This window comes from Gouania willdenowi, chromosome 12 (assembly GCF_900634775.1).
Source record: "Gouania willdenowi chromosome 12, fGouWil2.1, whole genome shotgun sequence".
Taxonomy (NCBI): Eukaryota; Metazoa; Chordata; class Actinopteri; order Blenniiformes; family Gobiesocidae; genus Gouania; species Gouania willdenowi.
This window is the reverse complement of record NC_041055.1, coordinates 8681824-8700898: the sequence shown is the minus strand read 5'-3', so window position 1 is coordinate 8700898 and position 19075 is coordinate 8681824. Positions and strand designations below refer to the sequence as shown.

Here is a 19075-nt window from a genome sequence, read left to right as displayed (position 1 = left end):
AAAGGAGAAAAGAAAATACACAACTTGACTCTGAAACACACAAAATGATGAAAACAATGAAACAAATGAGGAATACATAACAAAATGACAACAAATATACACAAAATGACTACAAAGGGAAAACAAAATTATGCAAGAAGACAAAAAAAAGAAGAAGAAAAAAAAAACACAAAAGGACAACACACAAGGTTTCCTTCAAGCTGAGCATCCTTCATCCAAAGCTGCTGGTCTTCACGGCGAGGTGTCAGGAACTGGAACACGTTCCTGTTGACATGTCATCACTGTCACCCAAGGGATTATCAATGCAATCATACACTAAAATATTTACATAATAACAAATGATTAATGCTATTCATACTATTTGTTTTGATTAACGGCTTCAAGTTGTAGAACTTTGAATATTCAAATATAAGCTTCACAATGCAAACTGGTAGACATGGCTATATGGTTACTTATAACATCTGCAGAGAATGTGAAGGGTCTTATTCTGAAATAAATAAATAAAATTAGATAATCATAAAGGGTAACAAATGGACACTTTTGCATATACATTACAAATGAACATAAATAAATAAATGGACAATAGTCCCCCTTTCGCTTAAATAAAACCTGAGGACCAAAGGGTTGTCAGGTTTGACGTACAAAATTAAAAAGATTCAAATAAAAAAAGTCAGGGGTACAGAATGTCTCACCTATAGTAGGATAATCAATAGGTATCCTAAATACTGTGATAAATAAATAGTAAAATATTGTCAATGAAATTTATACATTGAACATTTAAAGCACACATTTCTAATCGTGCCAGGACTTCCTTTACACAAAATCCCCTTAAAAAAAAAGCTCAAAAACCTGTGACCCACTTTTAGGCCCCGACCCATGAGTTGAAAAACCCTGCTCTATGCCTTATTTTTGTCTTTTGCATGTTGTTACATGTTCATAGTTATTGCTATGCTATGATCGTTGGTGTAACTTTGTACAGCATGAAAATGACTCCAAAATAACATAAATAACAGGAAAATACCTAAAAATCTAAATAATAAATACACAAAATGTCAACAAAAACACACAAAATGAAAGAATGAAAAGTTTTTCTTTAAGTGACAACAAAATTACCCTCCGAGACCCTGAAAAGGAGCAAGCGGGTTGGAAAATGGATGGAGGATGGATGGATGTATGACAAAAATACACAAAATAAGACAAAAATATACAAAGTTACGCAAAGATACAAAAACTAATACATAATACATAAAATACACAAAACTACAAAAAATGCACAAAAGTACACAAAACAAACTACAAACAACTACAAAATAAAAGCACAAAAGTACACAATATTATAGGAAAATGCACACGTCACATAAAGATTTACACCAGAATTAAAAAAAAAAATTTTTAAAAAATAAGCAAAATGACAACAAAATTACTGAAATGTGAAAAAAGCAAAGAAAATCACAAAAAATATACAAATTAACAGCAAAAGACACAAAAACATGAATACACAAAATGACACAAAATATATATATAATAATTACAACAAAAATAAAGACAAAAAATGCTCAAACCCTTTGCTCTTTCCTGTGGTAATGCTCAGATTGGTCATTGTTATAAATGCTGTCGTCAGTGTTGATAATGTGGCGCTCAAACCATCACATTTTGTAAGCTCTCATCGTGATAAAAGTGACTTTTTTTTAATTCACCTTTCTGGTAAATGCAACACTGCCCTCTGGTGTCGAGTTAATGTAGTGCATGCTTTAGTGGGAAGATCCCGTAGCATGATGAAGCTCCGCCCCTTGATGAAGCCCCGCCCCTCCCACTGCTCCTCTCACTCACAGGTGCACGTAATTAAAATCACAGTCTTCCAAACAGCAGCGCGTGGAGCTGGTGTTTGTTTCTAAAATGCTACACAGTAGCTATAATGGGCTCAATGCTCTTCACTGAATGAAACTTATACACATTAAAGGCCTGAGAATGGGAAGTATTGTGGCTGATCTGTTTCTACTCCTACTGGTTTCCACAGGGCACATTTATGCAGGTAAGATGCCAAACTGGGAGTGCAGAGGCTGTTCAGATGTTGATGATTTATGTGGATGACTGTAATTAATAACTTAAAATCATCCTTAGATAACTTGCTGCATCTCTTACTAAAAGTGAGGATTTTTTTTTTTTATTGTTACAATTTTCCATGGAGATGGTTAAAAACAGTGTGTACAGGGTCACATTATTATGTCAGTATTTCTGAGCATTAATACAGGACAGAAAAAAAGGGTTATTGTTTTGATTCATGTGTTGTTTATTTTTCCTGTCATATTGTATATGTATTTAGTCTTTTTTTTTATTTTTGTTGCTGTTTTGTGTATTGTTTTTGTTTTTTGAGAAGAATTTTGTGTATTTTTTGCTTATACCTGTCTTTTTTTTGGCATTTTATATATATTTTTTTGTTTTGTGTATTTTTGGGGTCATTTTTCTGTGTTTTTCTTTAGTTTTGTGTGTTTTTCAGATTATTTGTGTGTTTTTCAGATTATTTGTGTTTTTTTTAATTAAAAATGTTGTATTGTGTGTTTGGATTATGTATGTATTTGGGGCCATTTTTGTTGCTGTTTTTTGTATTGTTTTGGGGGGATTTCTGTCGTTTTGAGTGGTTTTGAAGTATTATTGTTGTAATTTTCTGCCGTTTAATTAAATTTATTTTTTTTATTTTTTTTGCCTTTTCCTGTCTGAACTTTTTGTGATAAGAGTTTTTTGGAGTCATTTTCTGTGTTCTTTAGTTTTGTGTATTTTTCCAATTATTTTAGTGTGTTTTTAGTGATAATTTTGTTATTGTGTTTTTGTTGTTGCTATGTACTTTTTTTTTTTTTTTTGTGCATTTGGTTTTTGGAGTTATTTATGATTGTGTTTGGATTCTTATTTATTGCCCATGTCTTGTATATATCTTGCCATTCAACAGGGGTGGACCCTGGGTATAAACCCAGGGTCCACCTGGGACCCTGGGTATAAACCATCTTTTTTTTTTTTCTAGAATTAATTTTTGATCATGGTAAAGGGTTAGAAATCCATAGAAGCCATAAATAGTGGCATTAAGTGCTCCACCTCAGATATTTTTATACTGCATTTTGATTTTGTTACTAGATTACTATAACTAGATTTATATTTGAGAAAGTATAGGATACAGTTATTTGATATTTTGTGTGATGTGTATTTGAAAAATAACAATAATAGAAAAATTAAAAATAGAATTTTAATTCGTTTTTACATACTTTTTGTTTTAAAGGGGTTGGTAGCTAGAATAATTGTTTTTAGTGCCAAAAAAAAAAAAAATCACACAGCACCCTTTTCATTCAAATAAAAATGATCTAAAATGTTTGAAATGCATTTTTGTACATATATATAAAGCAGACTTCTGAGCACATCCCCCCCCCCCCCACACACACACACACACACACACACACTCCCACCTTGGGTACTCAGCACCCATTACCCCCCCCGTCTGACTCCACTGCTATTCAACACTAAATGAACTCACTGATGACGTATAGTAAATGAAAAAAGTTCCTTTGTGAATCGACGTTGGACATCAGCCTGTATTTACATGTGGTGAGGTTGTGTCCACATGAAAGGTGTCTGTGAGGTAGGCAGATTAGTAATAATGCCATGTCCACACGTGTCACAGAGCCAGATTAGAGATGTGTGGACAGATTCTGATATGAAAGCAATTTACAGGCTTAACCCACAGTAGCATGCTGTGCCTGTCTGTCCCTTTATACAAAATAAACAGCTTTCATATGAGTTTACACACCAGACATGGTCAACTTTTATTGACCAACTTTTATTTTTTTTTACTGTTATGTGTGCACTTATATTTCATCCTTATTTAATTAATGGTCTTTTACTTATGTACGTTTTTTTTTTCTCTTTTCATTATTTTCTTTTAGTGTTTTTTTTTTTTCTTTAATGCTGTAATATTTCTCGAAAACATCTGATTCTAATTTCTTTGACCACGAAAATGCACAAAAAGCTTAAATAAGGAAAATATACAAAAGGACAACAATGACACTCAAAAGAACCACAAAAATAAATAAAACCACCAAGACACGTCAAATTACTCCTAAAAATATACTAAATTACCCACAAAAAAACCTCAGCAACAAAAAATACACTAAAATGGATTTCTGTCATCCTTTTTGTGTTTTGTGTATGTTTTGTTGTCATTTTGTGTCTTTTTGCCGTGTGTGTGTTACAGTGTTAGACTGAGGGCTGCCAGTTGTCTGTATTTGACTTGTTGTTCATGTCAGACAATGCTGTTAACAAAACATGCCATCGCCTATCAATAAACATGAAGTTAAACTCATGTATTTATATAAGACAACCCCAGATGTTTGATTTGTATAAGTTTTGATCCAATGTTTTTGTGTTTTTCCCACATGTATAAATCAAACCAATAGTTAAGTTCACTTTTGTGTCCTTTAAATGGTCCCCTAAGGTTCACGATTCTACTCTACATTGTATCAACAGTAGTCGCATTTCTTTAACCTCTATCCATTGTTGTCAATAGTTTTCTCAAATGGAACACTAAAAGGCCCATCCTGCTGTTTGTGGGTCAAATCAATGAGAAAAACCACCATTTAGTTAAGTCTTCCACTGTTAATGGTGTTTGTCCATATGTTTAAATGGACCTTTAAAAAGCTATTTTGTTAAAGTTGTAATCCATCCATCCATTTTCTGCTGCTTATCTGTGGTAGGGTCGCGGGGGCAGCATCCTTAGCAGCGAGGTCCAGACTTCCCCGTCCATGGCCATTTTGTCCAGCTTTTCTTTTCTTACATTTGATGGGTACAAATGTGTGTGCTTTTAATGAGATTACACCGACTGTCGTAAAATATACTGATTGAATGAACTATAGTCATTTCTACATTGCGATGTTGCGTTTCTAAATGAATTACATTTTCTTCAAGTAAAATTCGTATAGATGCTTATTTTCCCATTTATCAAGACGATTTGTTTTTTCTTTAATCATAATTATTACATAATCACTTTTCACACAATAGAAACTATGCAAATTCACAAAATTAAATCAGATAATATACCTTGCTAAAAATATTAAAATTAGCTTTACAACATGACTATAGATACTATGGTCTCTTCTGTGGGCAACAAACGTAACTGAGGATGGCTGCTACTTTTGGCTTGCAGAGAAAAGTAAAAGGATGTGTTCAGGTGGTGGGTGACAGGCAGCTATTAGCAGACCTAGCTGCTGGTGACATGGTTACTACTAACACCGTTTAACATTGTGAAAATCCGAAACTGTTGGATGTGACTCGACTAAAAGTAATGCAACTCAAGTCATCAGAGCACGTCTTCAATAAGTTGATTGAATACCTCGAACAACTTTGTCAGGGAAATTACTGACTATCGTGAGGATATTGAACGCACGATTCCGGACATCCAACCATTTTTTTGACCCGCTTGCTCCTTTTTAGGATGGCGAGGGTCGGCTGGTGCCTATATCCAACTCTCGTTGGGGGGACACCCTGGGCAGGGCAATGGTCCATCGCAGGGCAACATACAGACAGACAACCACTGATATTCTCTCACCTCTATGGACAGACTCCAATCAACCTAACAGTCATGTTTTTGGATTGTGGGACACACACAAACATGGGGAGAACACGCAAACTCCACATAGCAAGGACCAAAGTGTCTACCCCACTGCATGAACCCAGGACCTTCTAACCACTAAGCCACCATAGTATACAGTACAAATGCATTGTTTCTAGTCTCTTGTATTTGATGAAGACCTGAGCAAAGCCATTACTGACATGAAAAACATCACATCTACTTTGACGTCATCTGCTTTGAAGATGACTAGTCATCAAATGTTATGGTTTTCTCCTCTGCTTTTTGCCCTGTACAACAACAGCTGCACCTCCTCTCACCAGTCGGTCAAGCTCCTGAAGTTTGCGGACGACACAACCTTAACTAGACTCATTCTCGGATGGAGACGAGTCAGCCTACAGGTGGGAGACAGACCAGCTGGTGTCCTGGTGCAGTCAGAACAACCTGCAGCTCAGTGCTCTAAAGACAGTGGAGATGATAGCAAACTTCAGGAAGAACTCACCTCCCTCACTGTGGGAGACTCTTCAGTGAGCTCTGTGGAGTCCTCCTGCTTCTGAGGGACCATCATCACCCAGGACCTCAAGTGGGAGCTGAACATCAGCTCTATCATCCAGTCCATCCTCTGCTTCTCCATCATCATCTGGTATGCTGCAGCCAAGGACAAGGCCAGACTGCAACGTGTCATCCACTCTGCAGAGAAGGTCATCGGCTGTAATCTGCCCTCCCTCCAGTACCTGTACGCCTCCAGGACTCTGAGGCGTGTAGGGAAGATTGTGGCCGAACCCTCCCACCTCGGAAACAAACTTTCAATCTCTCCCCTCTGGAAGGAGGTTTCGATCCATCAGGAGGACCGGAACCCCAAGACACAAAAACACTTTCTTCCCCTCTGCCACCTCATGAACACAGCCCTGGTCCCCCACTGACCCTCCTCCCACCCCATCACTACCTCCATAAACACAGTATTACCTGTAGCACTTGTATATATGTATTTATCACTATTATTGTTTCTGGTTTGTTCTTCGCACCAACTACCATCTTCACAGATGAGAATACACAAGAAAGGACTGTTCAGAACAACTCAAGAATGTTTGACCAGAGAGACATGTAAACCAGTGGCGGCTGCTGGTCTTTCATGCAGGGGAAGCTCATTTTCTGCCTACTTCAGAAAATGTATCTGTTTATTTAAATGTGAATTTTAGTAGAATTCACATTTTGTTGTCAACAACTATTTGTAGATTATCACACACGCACGCGCGCGCACACGCATGCACGCGCGTAGCTGCTGCGCGCTGGAGTGTGAGTGTTTGGTCAAAAGTCTCACAACACAAGCAGTAACAGTCTCCACAAACACCAAAAACAGACACTAGGTTTGTCAGAAGTTAATTCGCTATGAGAGGATCAGCAAAGTCTCCGTGTCAACACAGAGCAACGGACTGAAATATTTGAAAAACCCGCCTGTGTGCTTACAACGTCATACTCTCTGATTGGCTCATTTCGCTGTCAATCAAAATTGAATTAGCCTGAGACAGATCATCCAATCATCATCCATTATTCCAGCGTCCGGAACAGACAGATCCAGCCCACTGCTCCATAGACCTCCTGTGAAGCCCGGCGTCCGATGGGCGGGACTAAGTGCGTCATAACCGAGCATTTATCCAATGAGCGTCTAGTTTGACTGCAGTGGATCAACCACTAAATCCTGTCCCATTGAAGTCAATTGAAGCTGAACTTCACCACTGTTTATTAACACTGTGACGCTGCGGTAATGAATGAAGAACGTCACGCTGTCACTGTCAGTTTCCTGTTATAAGAAGCTGATTCTGAACTAAACATACATGTGTTCTGTCATATATTTAGTCAATGAAATGTACACACAACACTACATATTTGACCACTGATTTTAGGGGAAGCTGAGGTTCCCTTGTAGTCTTAAAGCATCCGCCACTGATGTAAACCCATGTAAATTTGCGATGGTAAAACAGGGGACGGGACCCAGACCCAGATAAGCAAACTGCTTCTCTCGTCTCCTTTTTCGGCATGTACAAAAAAATGTAAAAAAAAAAAAAAAGTGAATGTAACCATGTCGGAAATAAACTGAATAAAAAAATAAAAAAAAATTCTTTGTCCTTGGCGAAGAACCTCTCTGATTAATGCTCTTGTACGCACATCAGTGGCAGATACTCTGGCATGCTTTGGGAGAGTTCACATTTGGGCTTAACTTTAGAAACGTTGATCGCAATTTATAGTTCTATAATAGGGTGTAAGCACCCACCCTTTGCTTCTGATCACTGTCGCAATTATTATTCCAAAGCAGTGTAATGTCTCACCTTCTTTATTCACTTTACGTGGACTGGTACAGTAGATTACACCCCACAGCACAATGTGAACAATAGAAATATCACATAGTTTCAGCACAACCAACTTCCTTTTAATGTCCCACACAAACTCCATCTCCCTTGTTATCCTCCTCCATGTAGGGTGCAACACTGCTGTCTCTTAAATATACCTTTTCATCTAATAAAATTTAGATTACCCTTCCTTACAGAGGGCTGCTGATGGTCACAACCTAGCAATAAATAAAATAAACATGTTGGTTTTGTCTGTCAACTGCCAGTCTTCGTCAGAGGAGTTCTGCTGATTGCCTTTGATGCTTCCTTTGAAGTTGCACTTGACTTCCATATGCCTAGAGCTGCACAATTATGGCCAAAAATAATAATCACAATTATTTAGATCAATATTAAAATCATGATTATAATCACAATTATATATCATATTAGGGGAAAAAATGTTTTTATTGCACTACTTTTAAACAAACAATATAGGTTACAGTGCAAATATAAGCTTTAAAAGGGAAGTATTATAAAAAAAATAATTTACCCAATAATTTAAAATGTACCTGAGGCAAACTGAATAAATACACTATTACAGAGTGCAGAGCCCTTATTTTAAATGTAAATATTGCTGACGATCAGGTTAATTTAATCGTGGCAAAAAAAATTGAGATTAATTGTGCAGCCCTACATTGACCTTGTCTGAATAAACGAAACCTTAACATACTATTCAATTTTCTAGTTCATTCTGTTTCACCCAAAAGGAAGAGAAAAAAAACTTGTTGCAAAACAGCAATAAATCATTTTTTTTTTTTTTTTTTTTTTTTAAAGGGCCAGTATTCTGCTCTTTTTCACCCATCTCTATTTGTTCTAAGAACCCCAACAACATAGTGTTTGAGGTTTATTTTGCCAAACTCACCTGTTTTCCAGAGTTTCAGCCCTCTGAAAAGTGACTTTCTGAGCAGTTCTAAAAACGGGCTGTTTTGGGGCCTACTTCTGCATATTCCAAGTAGGTGTGTCTGTAGATGCTGACTTCTTTTGCTATCCACACTTTTATTGTTTTCAGCCAAAAAAGTAAAACACATGGCTATTTAAGCGACTATTGTGATTGTGAGTCAGACAAACAGTCTCATGGTGTGTGTGCGGCAGCAGCGGAGTCAATCAGCTGTTTCAGCTGCCTCAAACACTCACCGTAGCTGCTTTTTGTCATCCTCTCCTCTACCTATTACAGGAATAGTTTATTCAAAGTGATAGTTCACTGTTTTGTTCAACCGCTGCGTCGTATTGGGTCACAAACACGTCCAATCATCTCAGTCGAAATGAGGCAGTATAATGGATACAAAAAATGGAACTGATTGTAACTACTCCCTGGGTGCTTCAACGTGGCTGCCCACTGCTCCTCGAGGAGGGGTTAAATGCAGAGAACACATTTCGTGTATGTAACTTTACATAGATAAAGTATATTTTATATTAAGTCATAGTGTTTGTTTTAACTGTGAGGTAGTTTAAGAGGGAGGAGCTAACATTCTCATATAGAGGAAAGGTGGAATGACAAGGGGCGGAGGAAATGGAACCTTTTCAACTTTGACCCTCTGAATGAGGCTAAAGGAATGTACTGTACATCACCATAGCAAAATCATTATAAAGTTAATTTTTGATAATACTGCCCCTTTACAAATACAAGTTGTTTTTTAAATAATGTTTTAAAGATTATTTTGAGTAATGAATGCAAATATATGAATAGTATTACCATAAAAGTAAGCATTTTAAACTTTTACATAAAACCGATCACAAAATAGTTCCCAGTTATCTGTATAATTTGAGGAATAATTTAAGTCAAGGGTACATCACTATGAACAAACTACTCATGATAAACCTGCTATGAATAAATAACAAACAGTAGTTGCATCTCTTTAGCCTCTATCCATTGACGTCAATAGTTTTCACAAATGGACCACTAAGAGGGCCAGCCCTGCTGTTTGTGGGTCAAATCAATCACTGTTAATGGTGTTTGTCTCAGTAATTGAGCGAGCCATTAAAAAGGCCGTTTAGTTAACGTTGTAATCGCGTAAATAAATGTTAAGCATCAGGGCTAGAGGTGTGGAAATATCAGATAAATTGTCCTTTATTGTTTCATTAAATGAAAATACATTAATAGGGTTCTCTGTGACGATACTAAAATTGGCGCAGAGGGTCTTCACTTGTGAGTCGTGGGCCAGGTTTCAGGGAAGTGTGAAATTTTGCCAGTGCCCCAAGAATAATAATGTATTTTATTTTTAAGAAGGGATTTTCTTTATGCTGCTTTTCTGCAAAATGGGTACCTCATTTTACTTCAGCTTTACCAGATACATCTGCTACTTTCTTATTCATAATCATAATGTAAGTAATATAATATATTTCAACTGTGCAATATAAACGGCTGCTTCAACAAGGTGCAATTAACTTGTATTAGTTAAGGCAATTCACAATGAATAAATAAACTATTTCTGCCTGCATCTCTAGCTGTTTTTGAACAGTTTTTCTGAAGATTTTGAGTCCCAAAGGCGTAGTAGTTGTGGCTTACTCGTGTGTGATTATAAGATAACGTGCAAAAAAATACCTGAATAGTAATTACAGTTAAAATATCTGATCACTGCCTACTGTAAAACCACCCAAACTTTTTAAGGCAGAGATGGGCGACTTATATTACCACGGGGGCCACATAAATGTTATTGTATCTGATCTGAGTGCCACACTATTAACATTCATGTCAGCTTTAGAATAAAGATCAATCTGAGCATTAACACTGAAAACAACGAAGGATTTTGTGTTTTTGTTATTGTGTGCTTTGAAGTCATTTTGTGTGTTTTTGTTGTAATTTTGTGTATATTGTTTTGTGTGTTATGAGTCATTTGTGCATTTTTGTTGTTCTTTTCTGGGGAGTTTGTCAATTTGGTGTATTTTTCTTGTCAGTTTTTTTATTCATAGATTTTTGTGTATGTACAGTATGTTTGCATTTTTTGTTTGTCTTTAAATTTACATATTTTTGGGAGTCCTTTTGTGAATTTCAAAACAAATGTTTTTATGTTCATCTTTGCTGTTTTTTTGTATAACTTTCTGCCTTTGTGTGTGTTGTGGTTTTAAGCCATTTTCTGCATTTTCTTTGGGGACTTCACACTGCATGTGGCCCCCGGGCCGCCAGTTTCCCCCATGTGTTTAAACGGACATGTTAACACTCACTCCTTTTATAAGTGTATTGAAATAAGGATTAGCTTAAACTTACCCCAAAGCAGTAGAAGTGTGTGATGTAGCTGTTTCTATTCAGCTGGCACTTAACACACTAAATTGCTATCAATAAAGATACTTAGAACATTGCTAATGTATTTAGGCTTTCCAGGCATCAGGTGCGTGAACACTAAAGAGTAATCAGGATCAAAATGGTTCCAGCGTGCCTTAGTTGCCATTCATTGACTTCAGATAAGTGCTAAATGCACACCACACTGACAGGTCAGTCAATAGAGATGAATGGAACCGTGGTTTCTGGAATTCAGTTACTGCCAATCGTCGCTTGACAACACAAAATCATCCCTTATTATTGGGCAAGGCAAACTTATCTCTATAGCACATTTATTTTACAAAGCAGTTCAATGTCCTTTACATGAATAGAAAGTGCAACACACTTAAAGTGTTCCCATTGGATGCTGACTTCAGCTCTGCTGGCAGTTTAATATAATATAATAATAATTATCCATCCATCCATCCACCCACTTGCTTCTTTTTCAGGGTAGCGGGGAACTGTTGGTGCCTCTCTCCATTTGGCATTAGGCGGGGGTACACCCTAGATAGGGCGCCAGTCCATCACATGGCATTTATTATTGTTATTGTTATTTGGGGCTGGTCAGCATAAGTCTCCTGATGTAAAATGCACTTTGAAATGACACCTATTTTCATCTTCTTACATTTGCCTTAAATTGCCTGATCCAGACCATTACTACAGCAGATACAACAATAATTATTATTAATGTTACCGGTACAGGCTCTTTGGGCCTATACTACAAAGCTGGATTTCCTCTTATCGGGGTAAATCACCATGGTTACTTAGGCTGAATGGCTAACCTGGTCGGGAGGAGGTTAAGATGTGGATCAAATCTGAGCATGTATGAAAGTCCCGCCTCTTGAACATTCAGTTCTCTTGGAAAACAACCTACTCAGGAAACGGTGGGTCATTCTGTGGAGACATTGCTGCGTGACTCTGATCTGACAGGAGAGAGAATATGTAGGAATCAACGCAATTTCTTTATTTATCAATCACATCCTATAGATTTTAACTGATGGACTGACCTTCATGAGTCAGCTGATAATTAATGTATTCATATATGCTGTTGACGACGCAGAGAATCTCAGTCCTTTAATGTAATACAGGCTGTACAAATATATTGGTCTGAATTATGGATTTGAATTCTTTATATTTTTAAAGAATTATATGTCAATTGTGACGTAAGTTTCTCTGCACGGTTTTTCCGTGTTTGTGAGTGATTGGTCAGACGCTACGATCTCCACCTCTTTCATGTGAACACACACGTAGCCAGGTTGAAATCACCAAGCTTAACTGAACATGTTATTGACCCGCTTCGTAGTACAGCTGCTACGTGATGGAGAGTTTGGTTAGGTGAAGCCCGCTCATGAAGAGCTATCTTGGATATACCTATCCAGCTTTGTAGTATAGACCCTTAAGGTCAAATTAGAAAAAAATATGGGACGGTGGGAGAAGAAAACAGTAACCACATAATTAACTAAGAAAATACAGGCAAAGATTATGAAACCAACTTGTCACTCTGTCTTATGCGCATGTTTCTTTATCTCTGTAGTTTCTTTCTTCGGCGATGGCTACGTTCACCTACGCGCTGTGGAGACCTCCGTACAGACTTTAGTCCATGTACGATTTCGAACATCAAGTCCCTCGGGTTTACTGTTTTTGGCAGCAGGAAGGAGGGATTTCCTGCTTCTTCAACTGATCTCTGGTTGCTTACAGGTAGGCTATGATGGCTGACTTTGCTCTAGAAAGGAAGCAGTAAATGCTGCAAGTGTTAGTATTCTAAATATCAGTAGGATTTCTTGTAGAAACATTGACCTTTTATATTCAAATACCATTGTCATAGAGATTATGTATGAAAGTAGAGGGAGACAGTAGACAGAAATAACGCAAGTATTTGTTTGAATGAAAACTCAAATTCCAACAAAGTACAAAATCGATGAAAATAAAAGTGTGGTCACAAGAAAAGTAAGCCAAACAACTCAGACACAAACTGTAAAGCAATAGCAGGAATCATAAGGATAAGAGGAGTAAGAAACAAAGGAATCAAAGATAATCCAGCAGCCAACACACTTCTTAAATAGTGCGGGGAATGTAATCAAGGGACAAGAAACACGAGGGAAAACAACAGGATTCCACACAATCTCTCTGCAGTTGCACACAAACTAGAGGGGTGAAAAACTAGAACACAAACACAGGGACAAAACCAACAGGTTTAAAGGGAATATTAACTCCAAGCTCTGTCAAAGATCCTATATAATACTAGAGGTTTAGTTAGCTGTGCTAGTGGCTCTAGTATGCGTACATCTGTGGTGGAAGTCACTACAAAAATGCAATTAATTCAACATATACACATGATGTGGACACTTGAAGCCTTCGGTGCTCACACACTGGGAATGGACTTTACAGTAAAGACAGAGATATTGCATTTTTAAATTGATGTCACATTGATGACTTCATATTTACATTTGAGAGGATTGTTTTTCATTCAGTTTGCTTTTACAGCTTCTACAGTGATTATTAGAGAATGTTTTCCTCTCTCTCACTCTCATTACTCAGGCACGTCTTAACCTGGGCTCAGGCGAACGTTGGCTACTTTCAGAAAGCAGTATCCCCCTGAGTGACATGGCATGGCACACTGTTGAGCTGTATCATCACTGCCTGAACATCACCATGACTGTGGATAGGAGCTTTCACACTTCTCTCCAAATGCCAGGACCAGAAATGGAACTCAGTGTGGAGGCTGGGCTTGTTGTTGGCGGGACTGCCAACATGAACCATTCCTACTTGGATAACATCAATGCTGGGTATAGAGGTTGCATGGATGAAGTGATCTTCAATGAACATCATTTGTTATCCAACCTTAGGCCATACTCGGGGTATAAAAGTGTCCATGAGGTGTTTCTGGGTTGCAGTCTGCAGTTCTCTGCTACAGAAGAAGATCCTGTGACCTTTTTCACATCCAAAGCTTTCATGTCTCTATCTCTTCGGGACAGACTTCAGGAAGGAGTCTTTGAATTGGAACTGTACCCTTCAGCAAAAGAAGAAGATGGTCTGGTCCTGTTCAGCGCTGGAAACCAAGGGCAGTTTGTTGCTATTGAGATGAGAAAAGGTCACCTCGTGGCATCAGTGGGAAATGGAGAAGGAAGTAAAACTGAGCTGCATTCGTTATTACATGTCAACAGCAACAGCACCTGGTACCCAATTCAACTACAGCTTCTAGCCAACAGTGTTAATTTTAGGGTCGGCAAGGAGTTGGTGAGGACGAGTCTCAGCAAGGAACTCCAGTCTATCCAGCAGGAAGGACCTCTCTATGTGGGAGGGCTGGATGAAGAAGCAAGGCGGGAGGCTAAGCTCGCAGGATTGAATGTTGGATCTGGAGTCGGTGCTTCTTTTAGAGGATGTCTCAGAAATGTTAAAGTAAATGGTCAAAAGACGGGTCTCCCACATGCAATTGTTACCAAGGATGTCACAGTGGGCTGCAAAGTGGGCGGAGCGCTAAAGATCCAGACCTCCATCAGTCCCATAGATCCGTCACAGACTGCTGTCCGAGCATCATCGGCAGTCAACAAAAACACAAACTTCTTATCCCTAAAAACATTAGAGGTAGATGAAGAAGGTCACGCCCCACTTCAACCCAAACATTTGAAGGTATGATGCAGATACATTATGAACCAGCAACAAAAAACTTAAGCACACTGAGGTTAAATACTGTATATCTGTTGATTCGCCACCTTTGAAAGTTCTGAAAACATTTTAAGCAAGAAATTGAAATAAAAAAAACTCACATATACACATTTCATTCCAACATTTTGAAGATTCCATATTGTCCGATACTACTGACAAAACTTTCGGTTAACTTCAAAACAAGAGTCAACAAGCCAGTCCCAGGATGATTTTACATTCCCCAAATGTCTGAGTATGATTAGTGCCCACCATGCATATTTAAAAAAATGTCCCAATATAGTATACATCTGGGTATTCCTCACTTACTCAATCTTTTCATACTATCTAATGTGAACGCACTACATACTAATTTGACTTAGCATGACTAGTACGTTCGTATGACATTTTGAACACGGCAAGACTTTGATGATCACCAGAGCTCTTCTAGCCTCCGCTACCACCTCACTGCTAAACATGTAGCAGCTATCACAGACAATGGTCCTGGTCCGAGTAGGCAGTGTTGCCAATCCACACTCAACGAGATGATAGGGTTCAGAGCCAAAATGATTAAGTCCATGAATGACGATTTAACAAACTCAATGGCTGAATGGACTGTAGTGGACAGTCGATGACTGTTGGTGGTAGAGGATCTGGGCGGGGCTAGATGTGGTGCTACAGATAGCGCCGTCTGACCCTGATTACTAACTTATGACGTGCTATGCAAGACCATTTCAAACAATTCATCAGCTTCATCAGTTGGTCTGTTTATGTCATGCCACAGATACAGTATTCTAACCATTTTTGGACTTCTCTTAAATGCACTGTCCTAAGTGCTGTTTTTTTATTTATTTTAATACACATAAACAAATTTGTTTTAGAACGTTTTTACAAAAAATCCTGAAAGTTATTGCATTGTGAACAATGCAATCATAATATTCTCTATTCATATTGCACATTGTGTTAGCACTCAGTGATGAAAATAAGAATCACAATTTTGTTGTATAAGCTCATTTATTGTTTTCATTTGAGTCATTTACCAAAATCTGTTTAATTGAAAAATGTTGCTTCTTGTGTCAAATATTGTAAGGCGACTAATTTAGATGAATTGAGATAAATTAATTACAGTCTCTAATTAATTATAGATTTAAATAAGTCCCACCGGTGTGTTGATGTGCCTTCTTTCACTGCAACTACCAAGTCAAATTCCTCGTATTGTTCTAAACTGTACCTGGTTAATAAAGCTGATTCTGATTCTGACCTTTAATATACATATATATTAGGATATGACAGAGAAGGGATTGCTAAAATGTTTTCTTTCATCCACTGTTTTACAGGTTAACTTGGATTTCCATAGATTGGGTACCCATCCCTCTCAGATATTGTTTAGAATAGAGGAACAGCCTGTCCATGGCCAGCTTCGATTAGACCTCGATGATAAGCTGAGAAGAGGGCGAGGAATGGCTGCAGCAAGTGAAGCAGAAGAAGAAGAGCAAATGTTTAGTTTGTTAGACCTGTGGCAAGGTCGAGTGACGTACGTTCACAGTGGTTCAGAGGAGCAGAGTGACTTCTTCATATTCTCAGTCTTCTCCAACAGCAGAAAAGGGCTTCCTGTTTCAGCCAATCATCTCCGCCGGTTTGACATCAGCATCAGTCCAGTTAATGATGCTCCTGTGCTGAGTCTACCACAAGGAAACCTTTTTACGCTTCCACAGAATTCCAAGCGACGGGTGAGTAAGGCCAGTTCCTCTACGACAGATATGGGCAACTGGCGAGCCAGGGGCCACATTTGTTGCTTTGGTCTAATTTTGTGGCTTCTCAACAAAATACACAAAATGAACATAGAAATAGACAAAATGATATCTAAAATAGACAGAAAATAAAACAGAAATATACAAAATGCTAATAAATTACTCAACAACAAAAACACAGAGCTAAGAGGAAAATATCCAAAACATACAAATAAATGACAACAAAATAACACAAAATGGCATATAGAATAAGAGAAAAACACACCAAACCGCAAAAACACAGAACATAAATAAAAAATGACAGGAAAATATGCACAATAAAATGTGAGTAAAATATACAAAATGAAAACAGAAATACCCAAACTAACAAAAATGTACGAGAAACAAATAAAGCATAAAACTCTTTGTTCTTTCCTGTTATAATGCTCAAATTGGTCATTATTCTAAATGCTGACATGAATGTTAATAATGTGGCACTCGGATCAGATTCAATTCAACTTATTTATTTAGCACAAATTACAGCAATAAATCACATCATCGCACTCGTAACAAGCGATAGAAAATATACAATCACATTTCATTGGCCCTCGCTGTGATAACGATTGCTAACTTGTGATCTATGACAATATCTCAGTTTTTGAATAAATGTGTATCCTCCAGCTAACAACTGAAGAGCTGAGCGTATTGGACCCTGATAGCGATCCTGAGGAGCTTGTTTTCAGCACCTCATGGGATTTCATCACGGAGGCTGGATACCTCGAGCATCAAGACAACCCTTATAGGTTGGTGTCACGACTTGCCAATGTTGAGAAAGATTTTAAATAAGAATGCACAAATAATAGTTACGGACGTATTTTCTTTGTGTTTTTGTTTCTTGTAAGGGTCATCAAGTCGTTCTCCCTAACTGATCTGGAGAAGGATAAAATAAGCTTTGTCCACCATGGAGTTTCTACTTCTAGGCTGACTCTCAGAGTCAGTGATGGGGAGAAGGCGAGAACTTGTTCAAAACTAGCATGAAAAAAAATAAATAATTGTATTTAAGCAATCTGTACCGTTTTCTCACTTGTCCTATTTTTTTCTACTTCCTTCCTCTATTTGCTTTCTCCAGATGAGCAACACAGTAGTTTTAAGGATATTGACTGTCTCTCTGTACCACAAACTGGTGAACAACACTGGACTTCAGGTGAATCAAGGCGAGGCTTTCATCATCACCACAAATCAGCTTGCAGTCCAGGTCAACATGACAGTGGACATTTGGTTTAACATTACCGAGTTGCCACAATACGGGGAAGTCCAAAGGTTGCACTCAAGTGGTGATTGGAAATCGACAACGGCTTTCGCTCAGAAACAACTGGAGAAAGAACGAGTTCGATACCTCGTTACTTACCAAGGAATCCAAACTCAAACCAACCTTACAGATTACTTCAAATGCAAGATTACTGTTGGTTCCTCTGTCACAGAGGAGGTGTTTATTTCTGTAACAATACAATGGATTCACTTTAAAGTCACACGAAGCAAGATGGAGCTGGATGGCGTTCTCGCTGCTGTTGTCAATCCTGAGGACCTGCATGCTATTGCTAAGGGCGTAAAACTCGATGAGAGTGATCTTTTTTTTCGGCTTCTCACGTTACCAAAGCTTGGGCAGCTTTTCCTCAGAAACAGGCTCCTACAAAAGAACTCCACCTTCAGCCAGAGGAACGTCACCGAAGGACTGGTGAAATATGAACTTCTCAACAGACTGCAGCATGACACACGAGACATAGTCCGCTTTCTGGTGTTTTCAAAGCAGGCCAATTCTACAGCGTTTGACTTCAGAATCAACATCAACGCTAAGTTGAGCACGATCACTATCATAAATAAAGGCATTTCAATCTTGGAGGGAGGACATAAAGTCATCACCAGTGATAATCTCTTCACACACACAACAAATTACCGTGAGGTCCTGTATAACATTACAGCCAGTCCGAGACACGGGCAACTCCGGAAGATCAACTTTTCCAACTCATCTTCACCTAAAGAAAATGTTGTGATGTTCACCAATCAGGATATCACAGAGGAGAGGATCGTGTATGTTCATGATGACAGCGAGACTAAACGAGATTCTTTTGCATTTCAGATTGTGGCCTACAAACGGCACAAACACACGAACCACAAAAGCAACAGCCCCATGGAAGAACACTTCTTTAACATTTCCGTTCAGCTGGTCAATGATCAGAAACCTGTGCGAGTTGTGGATAAAGTCTTCCACGTCACCCGAGATGGCCAAAGACTGGTGACTGTGAATGACCTCCGCTATCGAGATGATGACTCAGACTTTGACGACAACTGGCTGGTCTACACACGGAGGGGTATCCCCATGGGAGAACTGGTTCTGGCCAGTGATCCCAGTCGCAAGCTTTATGAGTTCACACAGCAGGATCTTGTGCAGGTC

The 19075-nt window shown here is 38.3% G+C and overlaps 1 protein-coding gene across 1 annotated transcript in view; it reads left to right on the top strand.

Annotated features, from left to right (window-relative positions):
* Positions 1-1968: 1968 nt before the first annotated feature.
* Positions 1969-19075, top strand: part of LOC114473677 (chondroitin sulfate proteoglycan 4-like) — a 37338-nt gene continuing 20231 nt past the window's right edge. Inside the window, exons 1-7 of the mRNA XM_028463441.1 lie at positions 1969-2032; positions 12786-12949; positions 13790-14881; positions 16231-16623; positions 17305-17426; positions 17526-17634; positions 17753-19072. Coding sequence (XP_028319242.1) covers positions 1969-2032; positions 12786-12949; positions 13790-14881; positions 16231-16623; positions 17305-17426; positions 17526-17634; positions 17753-19072 — 3264 coding nt within the window. The remainder of the gene's footprint in view (positions 2033-12785; positions 12950-13789; positions 14882-16230; positions 16624-17304; positions 17427-17525; positions 17635-17752; positions 19073-19075) is intronic.